Source organism: Phaethon aethereus (assembly GCF_964289735.1).
Source record: "Phaethon aethereus genome assembly, chromosome: 11".
NCBI classification, from domain to species: Eukaryota; Metazoa; Chordata; class Aves; order Phaethontiformes; family Phaethontidae; genus Phaethon; species Phaethon aethereus.
Genome location: NC_138587.1, coordinates 8539847 through 8554978, shown reverse-complemented (window position 1 = coordinate 8554978; position 15132 = coordinate 8539847). Strand labels below are relative to the sequence as shown.

Here is a 15132-nt window from a genome sequence, read left to right as displayed (position 1 = left end):
TTTTACACAGAGATTGACACTTGAGAAATGCTCAGAGGCGACTCTGAATGTATATTCATTTTGTATTCCATTTTTCAGCTTCCTATAGCCTGTTCATCTTCTCTCTTCAAGCCTATTTATTTCGTGTAGTCTAACACTACCGTCTTGTAGGAAACACAGCCCTCATCCCACCAGAGGCTTCTTCTGGGGAGGCAGTGGAGAAGGGAGGACCCCCCCCCAGCTGGGCTAAAATCCCACAGCACGAGGTGGGGTGCTGCTAGTGGAAACGCTCATGGAAAGCCCCCCAGCTCGCTGCGTTTATCAGGGATCTCTCTCAGGACAGCCCTGGGCAGATTGCAACGAAAAACCCCCGAGACGCCCGCCTGAAACCCCAGGAAAGGCTGCACGAACCCTTGGTGAAGCCGAACCGTCGTACCTCGTGTGCATGCCTCCATGCAGAGGCCGGGGTGACGGAGTCGAAATACAGCTGGCAAGGGGAACCCTCTCGTGCCATCCCCGCGGGCGGCATCCATGGTGGGATGTACCTTTTAAGCGGGCAGAAGCCGGGGCGAGCTATCGCTTACCTCGTCGCATGCCGCGCAGCGGGGCTTGAGGCACTCGGCGTGGTGCCTGCCGCAGTAGATCTTCCCATCTTGGTAGAAGTAGATCAAGTCGACCAGCAGCTCGTTGCAGACGCTGCAGATGAAGCAGGGAGGGTGCCAGCAAACGCCGTGCCCCGCTCGCGAGGCGAAGACGGCCATGTCCCCTCCGTTGATCTGGCCCCCGCACTGTCAGGAAAGCCGGGGTTTAGTGGGGGTGGGTGAGCTCGCTGCTGTCCGTTGCCAGCCGGCTGCTTTCACAACCGCGGCAGAAGAAGGTGCTAATTCACAGCTTCTTTCTGGTATCTCTTACTCTTTTCATCTCCATTTTGTGGCCAGGATTTCAACAGCTTCCCCCCTGCACCCGGCCAGGAGCTGGCATGACTGCCCCACGTCAAATATTGCGGGGCTCTTGGCACGTGCCCTGAAGGACCCCGGTGCTTGTAGCTTGTGGGGGGCACGGGGTAAGTGCTGCTCCTGCGAGCTTAGCTTAACTTTGGTGATTAAAAAGCTGCCCCACTCACGCCAGTTCGTTAGCCGCTACCCACCTGCTCGCAGATAGCTCCCGTCATGGTTACGGGGAATGGCCGAACGTTGCCTCTCCCTAAATTTTCCCTCTTCCTTTGATTGCTGAAGAGTTTGAGCTCCCTCTTCTCCTCCTCATCCAACGAATTGCAATAGCGGACCTAAAAAACACAAGCGATGCTCAGTGTTAGGGTTGTCCCCAGTTCCCCAGCCAGCGAGCCACAGTCCCACAGGCTCTGCAGACCTCTGCAAGGGGTTATGCAAACAAACTCCATCCTGGGCTTAGGGGAGGCTGGAGAAACACAGCTGTCTGGGCTTCAGTCATCCCGGGGTTCAGCCAAAATTTCAAGAGGTAGAGATGAGAAGAAAGGGCAGGAGGAAGGCTGCTCTTCGGCTGCTAGGTTTCTAGGAAAGTCTTAAAAGTTGGGTCCTCTGAGTCCCACCCAGACCCAGCAACCAGACTGATGTTTCTCCTGCTTTCTCCTTATGGCAGAGGTCTTATAGCAGCTTCAAAATGTTTTATTGGCATTTCAAGAGAGCAGCCCATTTCCCTGTGTAAATGATGGAGTTCCAGCTATTTGGGAACTCCAACTACTCTTCCAGCGTAGGGTCAAGTTTGCACATATGCAAAACCTCTGCGTTGGAAGGTAATAAGGAAATAAGTGAAATAAAAGGATACAAACAATGAACGATGCAATTTCCCCGAAGCTTATACAACTCTGAGGTTTTCCTGGCTATTTTCATCCTGCAGGCTTAGCTCTTGTCTGATTGCATCTCAATGGAGAACATGACTGAAGAGCCAAGGTGGCCACGTGTAGCACCAGTGCACGATCCAGCCTCCATTACTTTGGAGAGCAGGCTCATGGAGCCCAGCAGGATTATTCAGGGGAGCAACCAACACACCTTGCATTTTCAAAGGAGCAAAACTGAGCGCGAGGGGGAACTGGATGCAAAATCTGCCAATTTGCAGAACATTCACGCAGGCTCGTGCCTCCAGCTTGCGGCAGCACCGGCTGCAGTAGCAGCGTTCATGTGTGTTTATTCCTATGTTCTGCTGCTGCTGAGGATGCTGTGGGTTTTCAGCGGCTGCCAGGGAAGGCAGGCGGGCAGGTTGGGGCCCAAGGGTGTGCGGGAAGAAGCCCCTGCCTGGTGCCTGGAGCTCCCCCGGAGCTGGCAGCAGTAATGGCACCCAGCCACGCACAGGCAAACTCGTTAAAATCTGACCTAGATCAAACAAGTTACCTGCACATACTTTCCAGAGCGGCTTCTTCAGAAAGCAGCATGAAGATAACTTCTTTTGTTTACACAGGGAAATTTTGCGGGCTACCAGAAGCCCATGTTCTCACTGGCGAGAACAGGACGTCAAAGACCGGACCCTTTTTGCTGCCTCACGTCTTGCTTGCGAAACGTGAGAAGGTTTATTTGCTCTGACTGGTCTTGACCCACCCTCTGGCTTGCCAGGCTCTCCCAGTTCGCGAGGCTCAGCTCGAGTGAATCCCCTCCTCACCCACTCCCAAGGTGAGTCAGAAGCAGTGCTTGGGAAAAGGCTTTTGCAGCTTCGGATCTGGCTCTAGCTGATCTCAACAGCATTTCAAGCCGCTTTTAACACGGCTTTGGCCTCCGAGGGCTGTGAAAGTGCTTTTATTGCAGAGAAACAAAGGAAGATGATTTAAAAAATTTTAACTTCAGAAACAACCGACCCCCCTGCACCTCCAACACAATGCAAGCAGGTAGCAAATATGGCACATAAACAGCAGCGTGACCAAACTCCAAGCAAATCCCCCCGAAAAGCAGAAAGGGCTGAGAAAGGACCAGCCATGCTTCCAACGAGAGCAACCCCAGGAGGTACCTCCCCGCTCCACCCGCAGCCCTGTCGCATGTCCGAGGACACCGGTTACGAACCTCATTGTCGTGCGGTGGCAGCTGGTGCAAAAGCTGCTTTATGCGAGATTTTTCTCCTGGGCTGTTGACGTAGGGGACCTTGTCCTCAGGCAGGCAGCTGTAGTACTGGTGCACCTACGGAGCAAGAGAGGGGACTGCAGTGGGGCTCCCCGGCCGAGCCCGTGCCCCCATGCCCGGCCAGCAGCCACCCCCTGAGCCCGCGGGCTCTGGGTCTTCCCGATGACTTCGAGCAGGGAATCGCAGCCAGGCGCAGCTTTGGTTTTATTGCCTTTTCTGCACGGAGGAAGAGGGGAGGCAGCCGCGGCGAGGCGGCGGAGCTCGTTACCGTTTGCTCAGTCAGCCTCCATAGCGTTAGCATGTTTCGCCGGCTGCGGGGATGTGTCGGCACCTGCCTCGGCAGGGGAGGTTAAAAAGGCTGCACCCCGGCAGCCTCCGTGTTGCCGGCTATCTCAGCCTCCACCTCCATCAAAACCCTCCGGGCTTTTTTCTGCAGCAATTTGTGGAAATAAACAGCAGATACAATCTGTTGGAAGGCTTGGTTTTTCTCTTTCGTCTCAGAGTGTATAATTAAAATCAGCTATTAAAAAGGCAGCACGGTGGGGCACGGCATGCCCCGGCGCTGGAGGAGCCCGGTGGCAGCCCGGAAGGGAAGCACACCCCGAGCCCCAGTGTCTCTCCTCCAACTGCCACACCTGGGACATGTACCCAAGGGCCGGGCCAGGCACCGGGATGGGACTCCCTGGCTGAGGATCAGCTTCCAAATGGCTTGGGAAGAAGCAGGAGAAGGTAAAGGCGAGGGAAAGCTCTCGTTGCTCGGCTGGGATCGGGAGTCTCTGCAGTCCTGGACACTTCCAGATGCTGGGACAGGAGCAGGGAGCTGGATGGCTTCCTTAAGCCTGCACTTGGCTAGAGAGATGCAAAGCATTTTCCCAGTGCACACAGCTTTCTGCCTTTGCCGTGGTGGGATTAACCCCCCTGAGGCGCTCCCTCGGCTCTCAGACTCTGCAGCAATTTGTTTCAGAGCGGCTGCACTCCCTGCAGCTTTCGCAGGGCTTTTCCCAAACAACGCTTGCTTTGCAGTGGCTTCTGATCAGCTTTTTCCCTCGCTGTATGTTTGGGCTTTGGCCTAGAAAACACCATCCAAGCTGGCTTTCCCCAGAGAAGCCCTCTCTGCCCGCACAACTCCACAGCATCTGCGGGATGACAAGCTACCGCGGGTCACCATGAGGGATGGGGACGGAGAGGCAAGGAATGGGGCTGGCTGACAGGAGGCTGGCTCATACAGCGAGTTACTTGCAACAGGAAGAAATCACTTTTTATTCCAGAATAAATATCCAAAACTGGCATTATTCAGGAATAATTACTCTGTATTCAGCTCACTCCCTGATCTCATACAGAGCTATCTGCGAGCAGAGCTTCTCCAGTGCTTGCAACCGTTTCTCATCTCAGTATATGGTTTTCTCCCCAAACTGACCGTAACATCCACCTTTTCCTATCATCAGGTTTTGCAGAAAGAGAGATTTTTAGCAGATCTCCACCCATAACTCTGCAGTGCTGACGACAAGGGAACTGCTCGGGTCATGAATCTGAGGAACATGCTGAGCATATGCCACTCTGAAACCCTAAATTTGTTTTGCTAAGGCACAGCAGAAACAGACCCACCAGCTATGGAAACTGTCAAGGAAAGAAAGGCTGCGAAGGATTTTGTTACGTTAAAAAGAAAACAAACTACGTACATTAGAATACTTACTTTGCATTTATAGAGCATTCTTCATCCAGGGACATCAAAGCACATTAAAAACACTTAAATCCTTACGACATGCTACATGAGGTAGCAAATATACACACTGGAAAGGACTATTTGCAGCATAATGACGTTAAATGAGCTCCCTGAGTTCATGCAGCTAGTCCGTAGCAGAGATTGCAGTTGAAAATCTCCCGGAGGTGCCGCGGCTGCCATACCTTTTACCATACTGCCAGGCTGCCATGCTGCACCTTCCCGGCCGGTACAGATGCCTGCTGACTTCTCTTGCCAAATTCCCCATGTGCGGACGGGCTGCTCGCTTTCCCCTGCGCTCAGGTTGGTTGTTTTTGTGTTTTGTTTTTTTTTTTCTTGCAATGAAGTTGTTTTGCCCAACTGAGTCCTTGAAGTTGGTGGAGACAAGAAATTACTTTCTTTTCTGAAGAGCCGCCAAATTCCATCAGGCTGCTCCGGTCCCTAAAGCAATGAGCTGTGAGACGCTCACCCTGGGCAAAAAGCAGGGATGCGAGTTTTTCCGTTGGCAGCCCGGGCGCTGCCTCCCCGGAGCCCAACGCGGCGGGATGTACGTGCCCAGCTCCGCTCCTGCTTCCGCTGGGAAGTTTTTGATTTAGTCTCAGCAGGTCCACAGGAACTGGCTCCCATCGCACCAGCAACATAGCTCAGCAGGGATGGGCAATTTGGTTTGAAAAGTAAAACAAAATAAATATAACAGGCTCCAACCTGTGTTCTGTTGCCTGAAATAACCCGAAAGGGTTTGCTTTGGATCCACATCAGCCAAGGGGACCTTCTACATGGGCGCTCATAGAGGGGATGGAGTGGAGGCAGCTGCCAGTCCTTGCCCAGCGCACATGGGACATCTCGTGGGGAAAAAATCCCTTCCTTACGCCCATCTATCGGTGGCTTCCGCTGCTGTTGCCTTTACACCCACCATCTCTCCTGGGGCCAAACCTGAACCAGGGGGATGTGCAGACCCTTTCACCTGGGGCATCGCTCCTATACCGAGAGGTCCAGCCAGACTGCAGATGCAGAGCAGAAGGATGCCCCTTGCCGGGGCCAATGTTAATCCAGGCTTGTGCAAACACCCTCTCTCGTCCATCACCCATTCCCTGTGGGATGTGCCTGGTTCCCCGCACGGGAGAGCCGAGCCTGGGAGGGATGGGGCGCAGGCACCAGCACCCCTGCCTCTGCGCTCAGCCGGCTGCCGACGGCATTTCCAAGCCCCACAAGCGAGCGGCTGGCAGCTGGGCTGGCACAGCCCAGTCAGGATGTTCCAGAATAAGGAAAAGTAAAGAAGGAAAGGGGAGCTTCTCAGATCAATCTGGCTTTTCAGGGAAAAGGCCTGCAAAAAGTGTTAACTCACTGGAAAACTAAAACTGCTCAGTCTGCACTTTGCTTTTGTACAAAAGGTCACTGTTTTCCACGAAAATAACTCCTCCTCCATCCAGCTCTGGTTCGCAGCACGCACAAGCCTGTGTAGCTTGTGAGCCTGGCAGGGCCACTGCGGCCAAAGGGCCTGATCTAGACCCCCAAGCACCGGCACATGGCTCTTCACTGACCTTACAGGCTCTGCAACATGAGCTGCATCCAGACAAGGAAAACAGCGCGGGGCAATGACCCAGGACGGATAACATATCCCTTTTAAATCGTGCAGTATCTTTAACTGTTTTACTATTAAGTACTTCTGCCGTACAACACAGCAGCTCCACATCCGGCTATTTCCCTCGCAACAGACCTGCTCTGGCCATGATTACCCTAACAAGCACCAGTAACACACACGAGCCACGCGTGGGGCCGGGCTCGGTTTCATCCTCAGTTTCCCCACCAGCCCCTCTTCGCTCTGACCTCTGCTCACATCTGGATGGGAGAAACCCCGGAGGAATCTGAAAAACATCAGGCTGAGTTAAAATAAGGCCTCAGACAATGTCACAAGGCCCCGGATGCCACAGGGATGGGCTGGCCAGCACACTGGCCGGCTGTGGGTGCTGGGTGCCGTGGCACGCTGGCCAGCTGGGCAAGCCCAGTCCTGCCCCAGGGCGGTCTCCCAGGCACTCAGATGGGCTCTGTGCCGTGAGACACCAGCGCAGCAGATATCCATCTTCCCAGGGTGTTATTCTCACCTTCAAAAGGAAAATGTCCAAACGCCAAGTTTTGCTAACGAAAACTGATAAACATTTTGGAAATTAACAGCTGCTTGGAGCTAAAAGGGGAGGGCACAGCAGTGAAGACAGAAATTAAAAAAGAAAGAAAACAGGAGAAAGGAAAGAACATAATGTAAAACAAGAGTAGGAAAAAGCCTTTAAAGTAGAGCCAACTTTATTCAAAGGCATTGAGGAAAGTAATTACATTAGTTTACAAATGCCTTTGTGTTCTGCAGTCTTCCTAGGTTTGGGGTGTGTTTCCAGTTTAACTTTGACAGTTAACAAACCTCCCCATCCCTGCTAAACAAAGGCAGGACTGCAGCTTCTCCTGGAGGCCCCAGGGGTGACCAAAGACAAAACCCACACCAGCACCTTTGTGGGCAAAGTCTTACACCTTCTCCTAAAACGAAAAGTTTGCAATCAACCTGTGAATTTAAGCCATTGATGAAGCACCTCTTTGATCAGTGAGTTAAAGGAGGTGAAGGGGAAATACCATGTTTCTTATGCCACGAATTGCTGTTGCGAAGCAGCATTCGGTTGTACTCGCCCTGAGTACACCGTCCCTACCGAAAGCACCCACCAAACCGGGCCGTTTGGGATGACTGTACCGCTGGGATGGACTACAAAGGAGCACGCGGTGTCCTGGCGCGGCTCAGCTGATGGGTGCCGACTTGCTCAGCCGTAACAGCTCCGGCACATCCAGCTGGGCAATCCCGCATGGCTTTCACGAAACCAAACCAACTGCAAACCAGCTGCAAGGCTTTTGCAAGGAGCTCTGCGAGGGCAGTACGTGCTGGCTTGTGTGCAGCAGCGGTGCCTGTACACGGATGTGCCCAAAAAGGGGACCTTGGTGGGTCGGCCACCACTCAGGGACCGCACAGTAAATCATCACACGCAGCAGAGTCTGTTTGAAATCCAGGCACGCCAGCATTATCCGACATCTCTCTGTGCCCAGGAGAGCGTCACTCCCTTGGGACGATGCCAGGGGTCCCACAGCCCCAGCAGCCCACCCCACAACACCCGGGGACGTGCCGTGCCGCTGCGGGGAGCTGCCCGCACAGCGACGTGCGGAGCGGCGGCTGCCGGTGCGTGTATCCGTGCGCTCACCCGCGGCCCCGTCCCGCGGCTCGCTGTGTGCGAGCTCCCACGAGCTTTGGCTGCAGCGGGAGGAAGGCGGCCAGTGGCTCTGACAAGCCTGTGCCGGCCTGGGCGAGCGGAGCTGCTCCTGCGGCTCGCCTGCTCCTGCCCAGCGCTGGCTTTTAACCACACGTCAGGCATTAAATGGTCTTTTACACGGAGCATTTAAAATTGACAGAGAAATGCATCTGGTGTCTTCAGTATTTCTCTCATTCCTGCTGGCCACCCTTGGAAAAGCAAAGAAGAAAAAAAAGACCAAACAAGTCACACTCAAATAACCCTCTCAACGGGTCTGCAAAACGTTGCAAGTGCTTGTACACGTAGGCTCGCACACGAGCTCCACAGATGATAGCACGTGTGGAACTGGAAAGTGGGTTCAGTGTACTTTGGCCTGAGTTTGGCACGTCCTCCTTTTCCGTGGCCGTTGGGATACAAAGCACTTATTTATTTCTTGAAGCAAAACAATCCCTGCAGCAAGGCCAGACGCTCAGAAACCGAGAGGAAAGTGGGAACTGCTGGCCGGGCCGGCTGAGCAGGAGGATGCAGCCAGGAACGCACCCCGGGCGGGAGCTGGGGTCCCCTGCGCGGCCCCGCAGCCCCGGCTTGGAGAAGACCGTTATCACCCCCAGATCCGTGAACGCGCCTGCGTGCCGGCGCGCGGTGGCGGGAGGCGGATGCAATCCCTGGCGCCGGGCGGTCCGGCGCCCCGCGACGCCGGGTTTGCTCTCCGAAACCCGCTCCCGAGTCGCAGGGACAAAGGCAGGGAACAAAGGAAAAAATCATTTTCCTAAGTGCTATTTGTTCTGGCGTGCTCTGCGGCCCTCCGCGCGCCTCTCTCCCACAGCTAACGGCAGCCGAGTCGTTTGAGCGTTGCTGCTCGCCAGTCGAGAGCGACAGCCATTCCTGCCAAGCCTCTGGAGCAGCTCTTGGTCTGCACGAGATCCCGCGGAAACATTGCTTCCTGCTGGCATCAAAGAAGAACATTTGAATGAAGGCCGTACACCCACAAGTTGTGAAAGCGGCTGCCATGATTTTTCTTTTTTAAGCAGAAATCAAATTTGGATTAAAAGGAGCCAGAAATGGCGCTTTCAAAAGCATCTGAGAGTGGTCTTTGTGCTGCGAGGTACTGACCGGCAGAGCCGCTCTCGCAGCGCTCGCAGTCCGTTGGAGCACCAGCACTTGTAATGATCAGCTGCTGCATTGATCATAGCTGATAATTCCTCTGGGTATGCCTCTTAAAATGCTCATGTGTTTATAAGGCACAGGGTAGCATACTAGAATAACGCTACAACAAGGAAAAGCTGTAATTGTACACTGGAATAAAGCTCCAGGACACGTTTACATTGTGTAGTCCAGGGTTTTTCTGTTTTCTTCTCCACTCCCTGCTCTTCCTCTGCCTCTTACCTCTGCTGACCACCACACAGCTACTTCACATTTAAGAACACAGCAAACCACGTCAGGTGAGTGGTTTTGTTTACATGGCCCACCAAAAGAAGCCGATTCCCTCCCTGATAATACGATTGTTCAAGGATTAAATAATTTTAACAGCTTCCATGAGCTCACCATGATCAGGCAAACACCCCAGGATACAGAAATGGACCAAAAACCCAGACGCATGGTTTTGCCATGGGTTTTTTTTGCAGCATGGGATGCACTCACACCTCCTCCATCCGCTCTGCTCCTGTGCGGAGGGAATAGCTCCAGGATCTCAGCATTCCGTGCGGGATTGCTGCTCCGTCCAGCTGGGAAGCATTCGGCACGGTCTAATGCCTGGAGGCTGGATTTAGACAGCTCCAGCCTTGAAATAAGAGCCGCTAACTGCCAGGCTATTTAGATACCGAAGGAGTTCACTGGGGAGGTGATGGACTTACCGCTACCTCAAAGTGAAATTGGAGAGCTTTTAAAAATGTGCTGAAATGCAGCTTTTGGGTAAAATACTACAGCATGCACACATGCGAGGGAGCAGAGCGAGAGGTGGCTGAGAGGTGGCTGCAGCTTCTGGCACCAGCGTACGTGAGTTGCAGCTCCTCTTCAGCGCCCTCGGCTTCCCATCCACTGTGGTCTGCTCTCAGGATCTACCAAGGAAGGTAGAGCTCTTCATGGGGCTTTGTCCTTCCTCTACCTGGCCATAAATTAACTCATCTGCTCGCCATTACCACGCAGGCTTGGGGCACAGGGTTGCTTTGGTCTGTCTTGTTCTGTCCTTGCTGCATGCAAGACTTTAGTCTCTTGAGTAGTGAAACAGTTTACTGAACTTACAGTGTCGAAGAAAGGACAAGAAGGTAAAATGCACTTGACCGTGACACAGGCACACGTGAGGCACAGGTCCCCCAGAGATGACTGGCCCAGATAATGTACTTTCTACCACACCGAGGTGGTGAAAGTGGGTGTCTTTAGGTAAGCTGTAAATGCACGTTCACTGTAGGTTCACCTCCGCTCCCCCTTCCTCACTTTGTGACCTGAACAGGAACTGACGAAGCTTGGAGGTGTTATAACCCTTACCATAGGTCTTGCAAAAGATCCAGAAGAGGAAGCAACAAGTACCTTAGCCCCTAAATAAATTCCCTGTGACAGCTATGAGTTTCACACCACACTGCAAAGCTCTCGAGGTCCAAGCTCTAATGGCCACTTTAGAGGAAAGTGGTGCCCTGAACCTTCACGCTACTAATTTTAGCTCAGATGAGCTTTTTATAACTTTTTAAGGGACTTGATCAGAGCAAGTGTGCTGACAGCAATAGGGAATTAAGTTCTTATGGCACATACAAGGGTCTTGAAAGTTGGCATGCCAGAGCCATACAGAAAGCCACATCACAGCTGAAGTAGAGCCCCATCTTTTGTTTAATTAGAAATCTGTGCCCATAACCAGCTGCTCCTATTATTTAGACACAATAAAGGCAGAAATCCTCAAAAATCCCTTGTATTCATAAATTCAAGCTGGCATGTTATAAACCCTTTGGATTTCCCCAAACCACACGCCTGAGGAATTCAACTCTGCACATTCACATGTATTTACACATGCCTTGCCTAAAAATGTGAAAAACTCATCATAAAAGTACTTATTTTTAAGCATCTGCCCTCAAACTTATGTCAGTACAAGGACGATCAGCTGTCAGACTGCCAGCCCCAGCAGACAAACTGGCTCCCAAAATTGCCTTCCCCTGTCTTTGCAGCCAGGGCTGGCCTGGGATTTTGCTTTGCTGAGAACACGTTTCTGTTGGTGTCTGCCCATTGCAAGACTTTCACACTTACTTCTTTATCCAACCGTCGAGTGGCAGGCAGGAAAAAAAGAGTATTTCTCAAAGCCCACATGCCGAGTTTCTACCTCGTCTCCCATACAGCCATCTCTCCCATTCCCACCTGCATCCGTATTTTCCAGAAGAAAAGTCCCTCTTCTGCCATAAGACAACTTCTCATTGAGGTCCAATCCAAGTGGGATTAGAGCCCACAGAAGCCTCTCGGCCATCCTGTGCAGCCAACTTCTATTACAAGAAACCACATTTTCTAATCACGTTGTAATTTATGGAGCTCAGTTGTGGGTTTTTACCCTGTTGGCAGGTTGCTGCTGAGCCTTACACCTCTGATGGTTTGAAACCTCTTCCAATTTCCTGCCTGAATGCATCTGGAGCCAGTTTCTATCTATGTACTTGTGCCAAAGTTGGAGCTTGAATAACTGCTCTTCCTCCTCTAATGCATAGGGAGTGATCATAACCCTTCGATTTGCTAGGTTGAACAAACCAAGCTCTTCGAGGCTCCTCAGCAAAATAACATTTCCAGCCTCCTTCCAGTTTATACCCCTCTTTCTTGAGCAGAGATATAATAAATTTCAGCCAGTTTTCCAGATTAATTTTTACCATGCCTTATGCAGTAGGCATTATAACATATTTTATATTACCATCTTCATCCCTGTGTTATACACTTATTTAGAAATATATAGTATTTATCGTTGCTGCGTAAAGTGCTTCGTAAGTCCTGCACACTGTTGAACCACAATATAAGGGATAACTTTCATCTCTGCTCTTCAGTGCAATGTCTGGATTGTTATCTGTGAACACTGGACCAATGCTTTTTTTTTCTTCGGTAGCGGGCATTAAGTAACTAACATGATTTTCACATCATTGACATGTACCAGCTGATGCCTGAATTAGTGTCCAGGAATCCAGTCAGACCTTGTAGGTTTGGGCTGATTCCCCTTTAGAATATACTTAATATTTGAAGCTATGGATTGAAGGGACTCTTCAAATTCTGAAATGACCTATGGAAACTGCCAAAAAACGATGTCATGTTTGTTGGCCAACTTCCCCCCGCCGAAATCCTGTAAATTGCTGCGTTGAGTGAGACGTGAACGCTGTCTCCCAAGAATAGTGAGGTAGGAAGGCTGTCGTCCAAGTATAATAAGAAAACTGCATTAGTCTTTCAGGGGACCACTTACCTCCCTAGCTCATACACTGTGTAGAGATTTCAATAAGGTAGAATATTGCAGAAAAAGTTGTTTCATTTCATCTGTTTCATGTCAAAGAAATACGACAGTGAAACAGCGGAAGGCAAAGAAAAACTCACTGCCTACAAACCCATATTTTCAGCCCAGCCTGGTGGCAGCATCCTCAGCCGGAGCGGAGCCCACCGGCTGCTCCACAGCAGACCTCAGCCTTCCAGAGGCTCCACATCACGTACGCACACCTGACTCAACCAGAAAGCCGCACGTCTGTCTGCAGCCTCGCGTGGCTCCAGCAAGTTGCTGCAGAGGTACCGCGGGAGGCAAGCGGCACCCTTCCTGCACCCCAGGGCACCTCCCAGCCCTGCGACACCCCGGGCACGTGGTAACTCCCGCAGAAAGTCAAGGTGCTGCTCTTCACCCAGGGACAACCCCCAGCCCTGCATGGTGGCTCTTTCACAGCACTGAGAAGTCACACCTTGCTTTTGTCTCCTTAGCGGCTCATCTGATGCGTGAGAGGTCCTGAAAGGGCTGGCGGATGAGCTATGCTGGCAGGATTTCAGTGCTTGTCTTAGGCTCTGCTTAGGGCTCCTCTTCATCTCCATGGTGATTAGAGACAGGTCTGAAGTGGCAAATCTGCTAAAAGGCCCAGCAACGCAGACAGAAGAGCGTGATTAGAAAGTGAGTGTTCGTACTGAGAAGCACCGTGACCTCTGCAAGAAACAGATGCTGCAAGAACCTAAAATATATTTGGGTAATGCCTGAGATGTCTGTATCTACTGCTAGAGCTAACAGACTTTTATTTTCTCCTGAGCATCCTGAAGTCTCTGATGGCACACTATTTCTTAGAAAGCACCTGAGGGATCAAAGAAGCATCCAGGTCTTCTGGAATATGTCACCACCAGGCTGGAAGTGGGTTTCCATTGCTGTCCATGCCATGCTGTACTCGTCAGAGACAATGTCTACCTGGTCAGGTGCCACCTGTCACTAAATATCTGTATTTCCACCCAAAGCTACGGAGTCATGGGCCAGCTTGGGCTCCAGAAGCCACCGACACACCTGGACAGAAGGCAGTGCTGAGAGCGGGTGGCAGCAGCCTGGGTATGGTCCTCCAGTGGGACTCCCGAAACCCAACTGGTTCATGTCCCCCCAGCATGAAGGACCAGCAGAGCTATTTCAGGACCATCTGCATCTCTCCATACACCATGTCTTGTACCTCCCGGGAGGCACAAAGGGAGCCTCTGACATGAGGAAGGTGACAGAAAACAAGGCTGCTGCCTGATTTGCATGGTTGGACGGCACTAAGTGAAACACACTGTGCTGCGGAGTTTCAAGCAAGCACCGAGCAAGGCTTGTGAAGACAAGAAGAAGAAAAAAAGAAAAACACCAAACAACTGGATTTTCTCTAATCAGACAGATGATATTTGCAGCCTATGGGTGGTGCCAAAATATTTCAGGAAATGCCTAAGCCCTTTTGAATAAAAGCTCAGGAAAACACAATATTTAAGGACAGCAACTACAACAGTAAGAATGACAGCTTTCCACTCTCTCCCAGCCTCCTTACACAGTTTAAAATGATTGCCATAGCAATTATCAAGCTAAGCTCATTTTGCAACCTCCTCTGCAAATTACGTTCTGAGTTGAACACGTAAAAGATCAGCATAAAACCCAAACGAATCATGTAAACCGCAAGGAGCAGAAATCAATGTGCGCTCCGCACAGACAGCACGCTGAGGTCTAATCCATCCCGCTCAATTCCTGCACCGAGAGACATGAACTTCATTTGAGCAATTCCTTCCAGTAAGGCACAAACATCATGCTTGAAAAAAGCAACCCCAAAGACTTTGGCCTGTTTTTTAGAGTCATGTACCAGCTCTGCCTGCCTGCCCTGGACCTACCGCAGGGCAGAGTGGTCCAGGGGGGCAGAACATGAGCACCGAGTCCCCGGACACACCAGAGCCCCCAACTTTTCTCCTCATGAAACAGTAGTAGATACATCTGTACTTGTCTCCTTGCACAACCACAACAAACCCCATCCTGGAACTACTTTGTTCCCCCCCTCTCAATTACCAGTTACATCTACAGATGCAGAAGACCACAAGTCCTGCAGGGATCACATCTCTATTTTGTCTCATTTGTGCATTCAGACCAGACCTGGTCTCTGCAAGTCTCTGTAGTGCACCTAGAAACAGCCACGTGCAACAAGGGCTCGCACCCCTAGAAGAAAAATCAGGGCAACTACTTTGAAAAAGCACATTAAAAATATTTATTTCTGGTAACTGGGTGGTGTCATCGTTACCTGCTCGGGCTTCAGGCCCGGGGGGACCCACGCGTACTCCTCCAAGGCACAGCCCGAGTCGTCGTCAGAAGTTGAATTCCTCTGGAAGTCAAACATGAGCTTCGTGACGGTCTTCTCCATCTCCAGAGGCATAACCGTTACGATGTGCTCTTCCTGGGAGCACTTACAGTGAAGGCAAATCTTCCTGCAAGGTGAGGAGAGAGGAAAAAGAGGAGATGCCCCGGTGAGTTGCACTTTAAATGAGAAAGCAAAGCGATTCCTGCCAGTCGCTGGCCTGCAGAAATAAACTCAACCCTTTTTTGTGCTCAGGCATTTTCTAATGCAGGATTTGTCTCTCTCACAAGGAGGAAATAAAGGTC

General features: G+C 51.5%; 1 protein-coding gene across 1 annotated transcript in view; it reads right to left on the bottom strand.

Annotated features, from left to right (window-relative positions):
• The window catches only part of PRICKLE2 (prickle planar cell polarity protein 2), a gene marked incomplete at its 5' end in the record, with an annotated part of 106930 nt that overhangs the window by 17441 nt on the left and 74357 nt on the right, over positions 1-15132 (bottom strand). Inside the window, 4 exons of the mRNA XM_082004516.1 lie at positions 564-767; positions 1127-1264; positions 3006-3119; positions 14774-14957. Coding sequence (XP_081860642.1) covers positions 564-767; positions 1127-1264; positions 3006-3119; positions 14774-14957 — 640 coding nt within the window. The remainder of the gene's footprint in view (positions 1-563; positions 768-1126; positions 1265-3005; positions 3120-14773; positions 14958-15132) is intronic.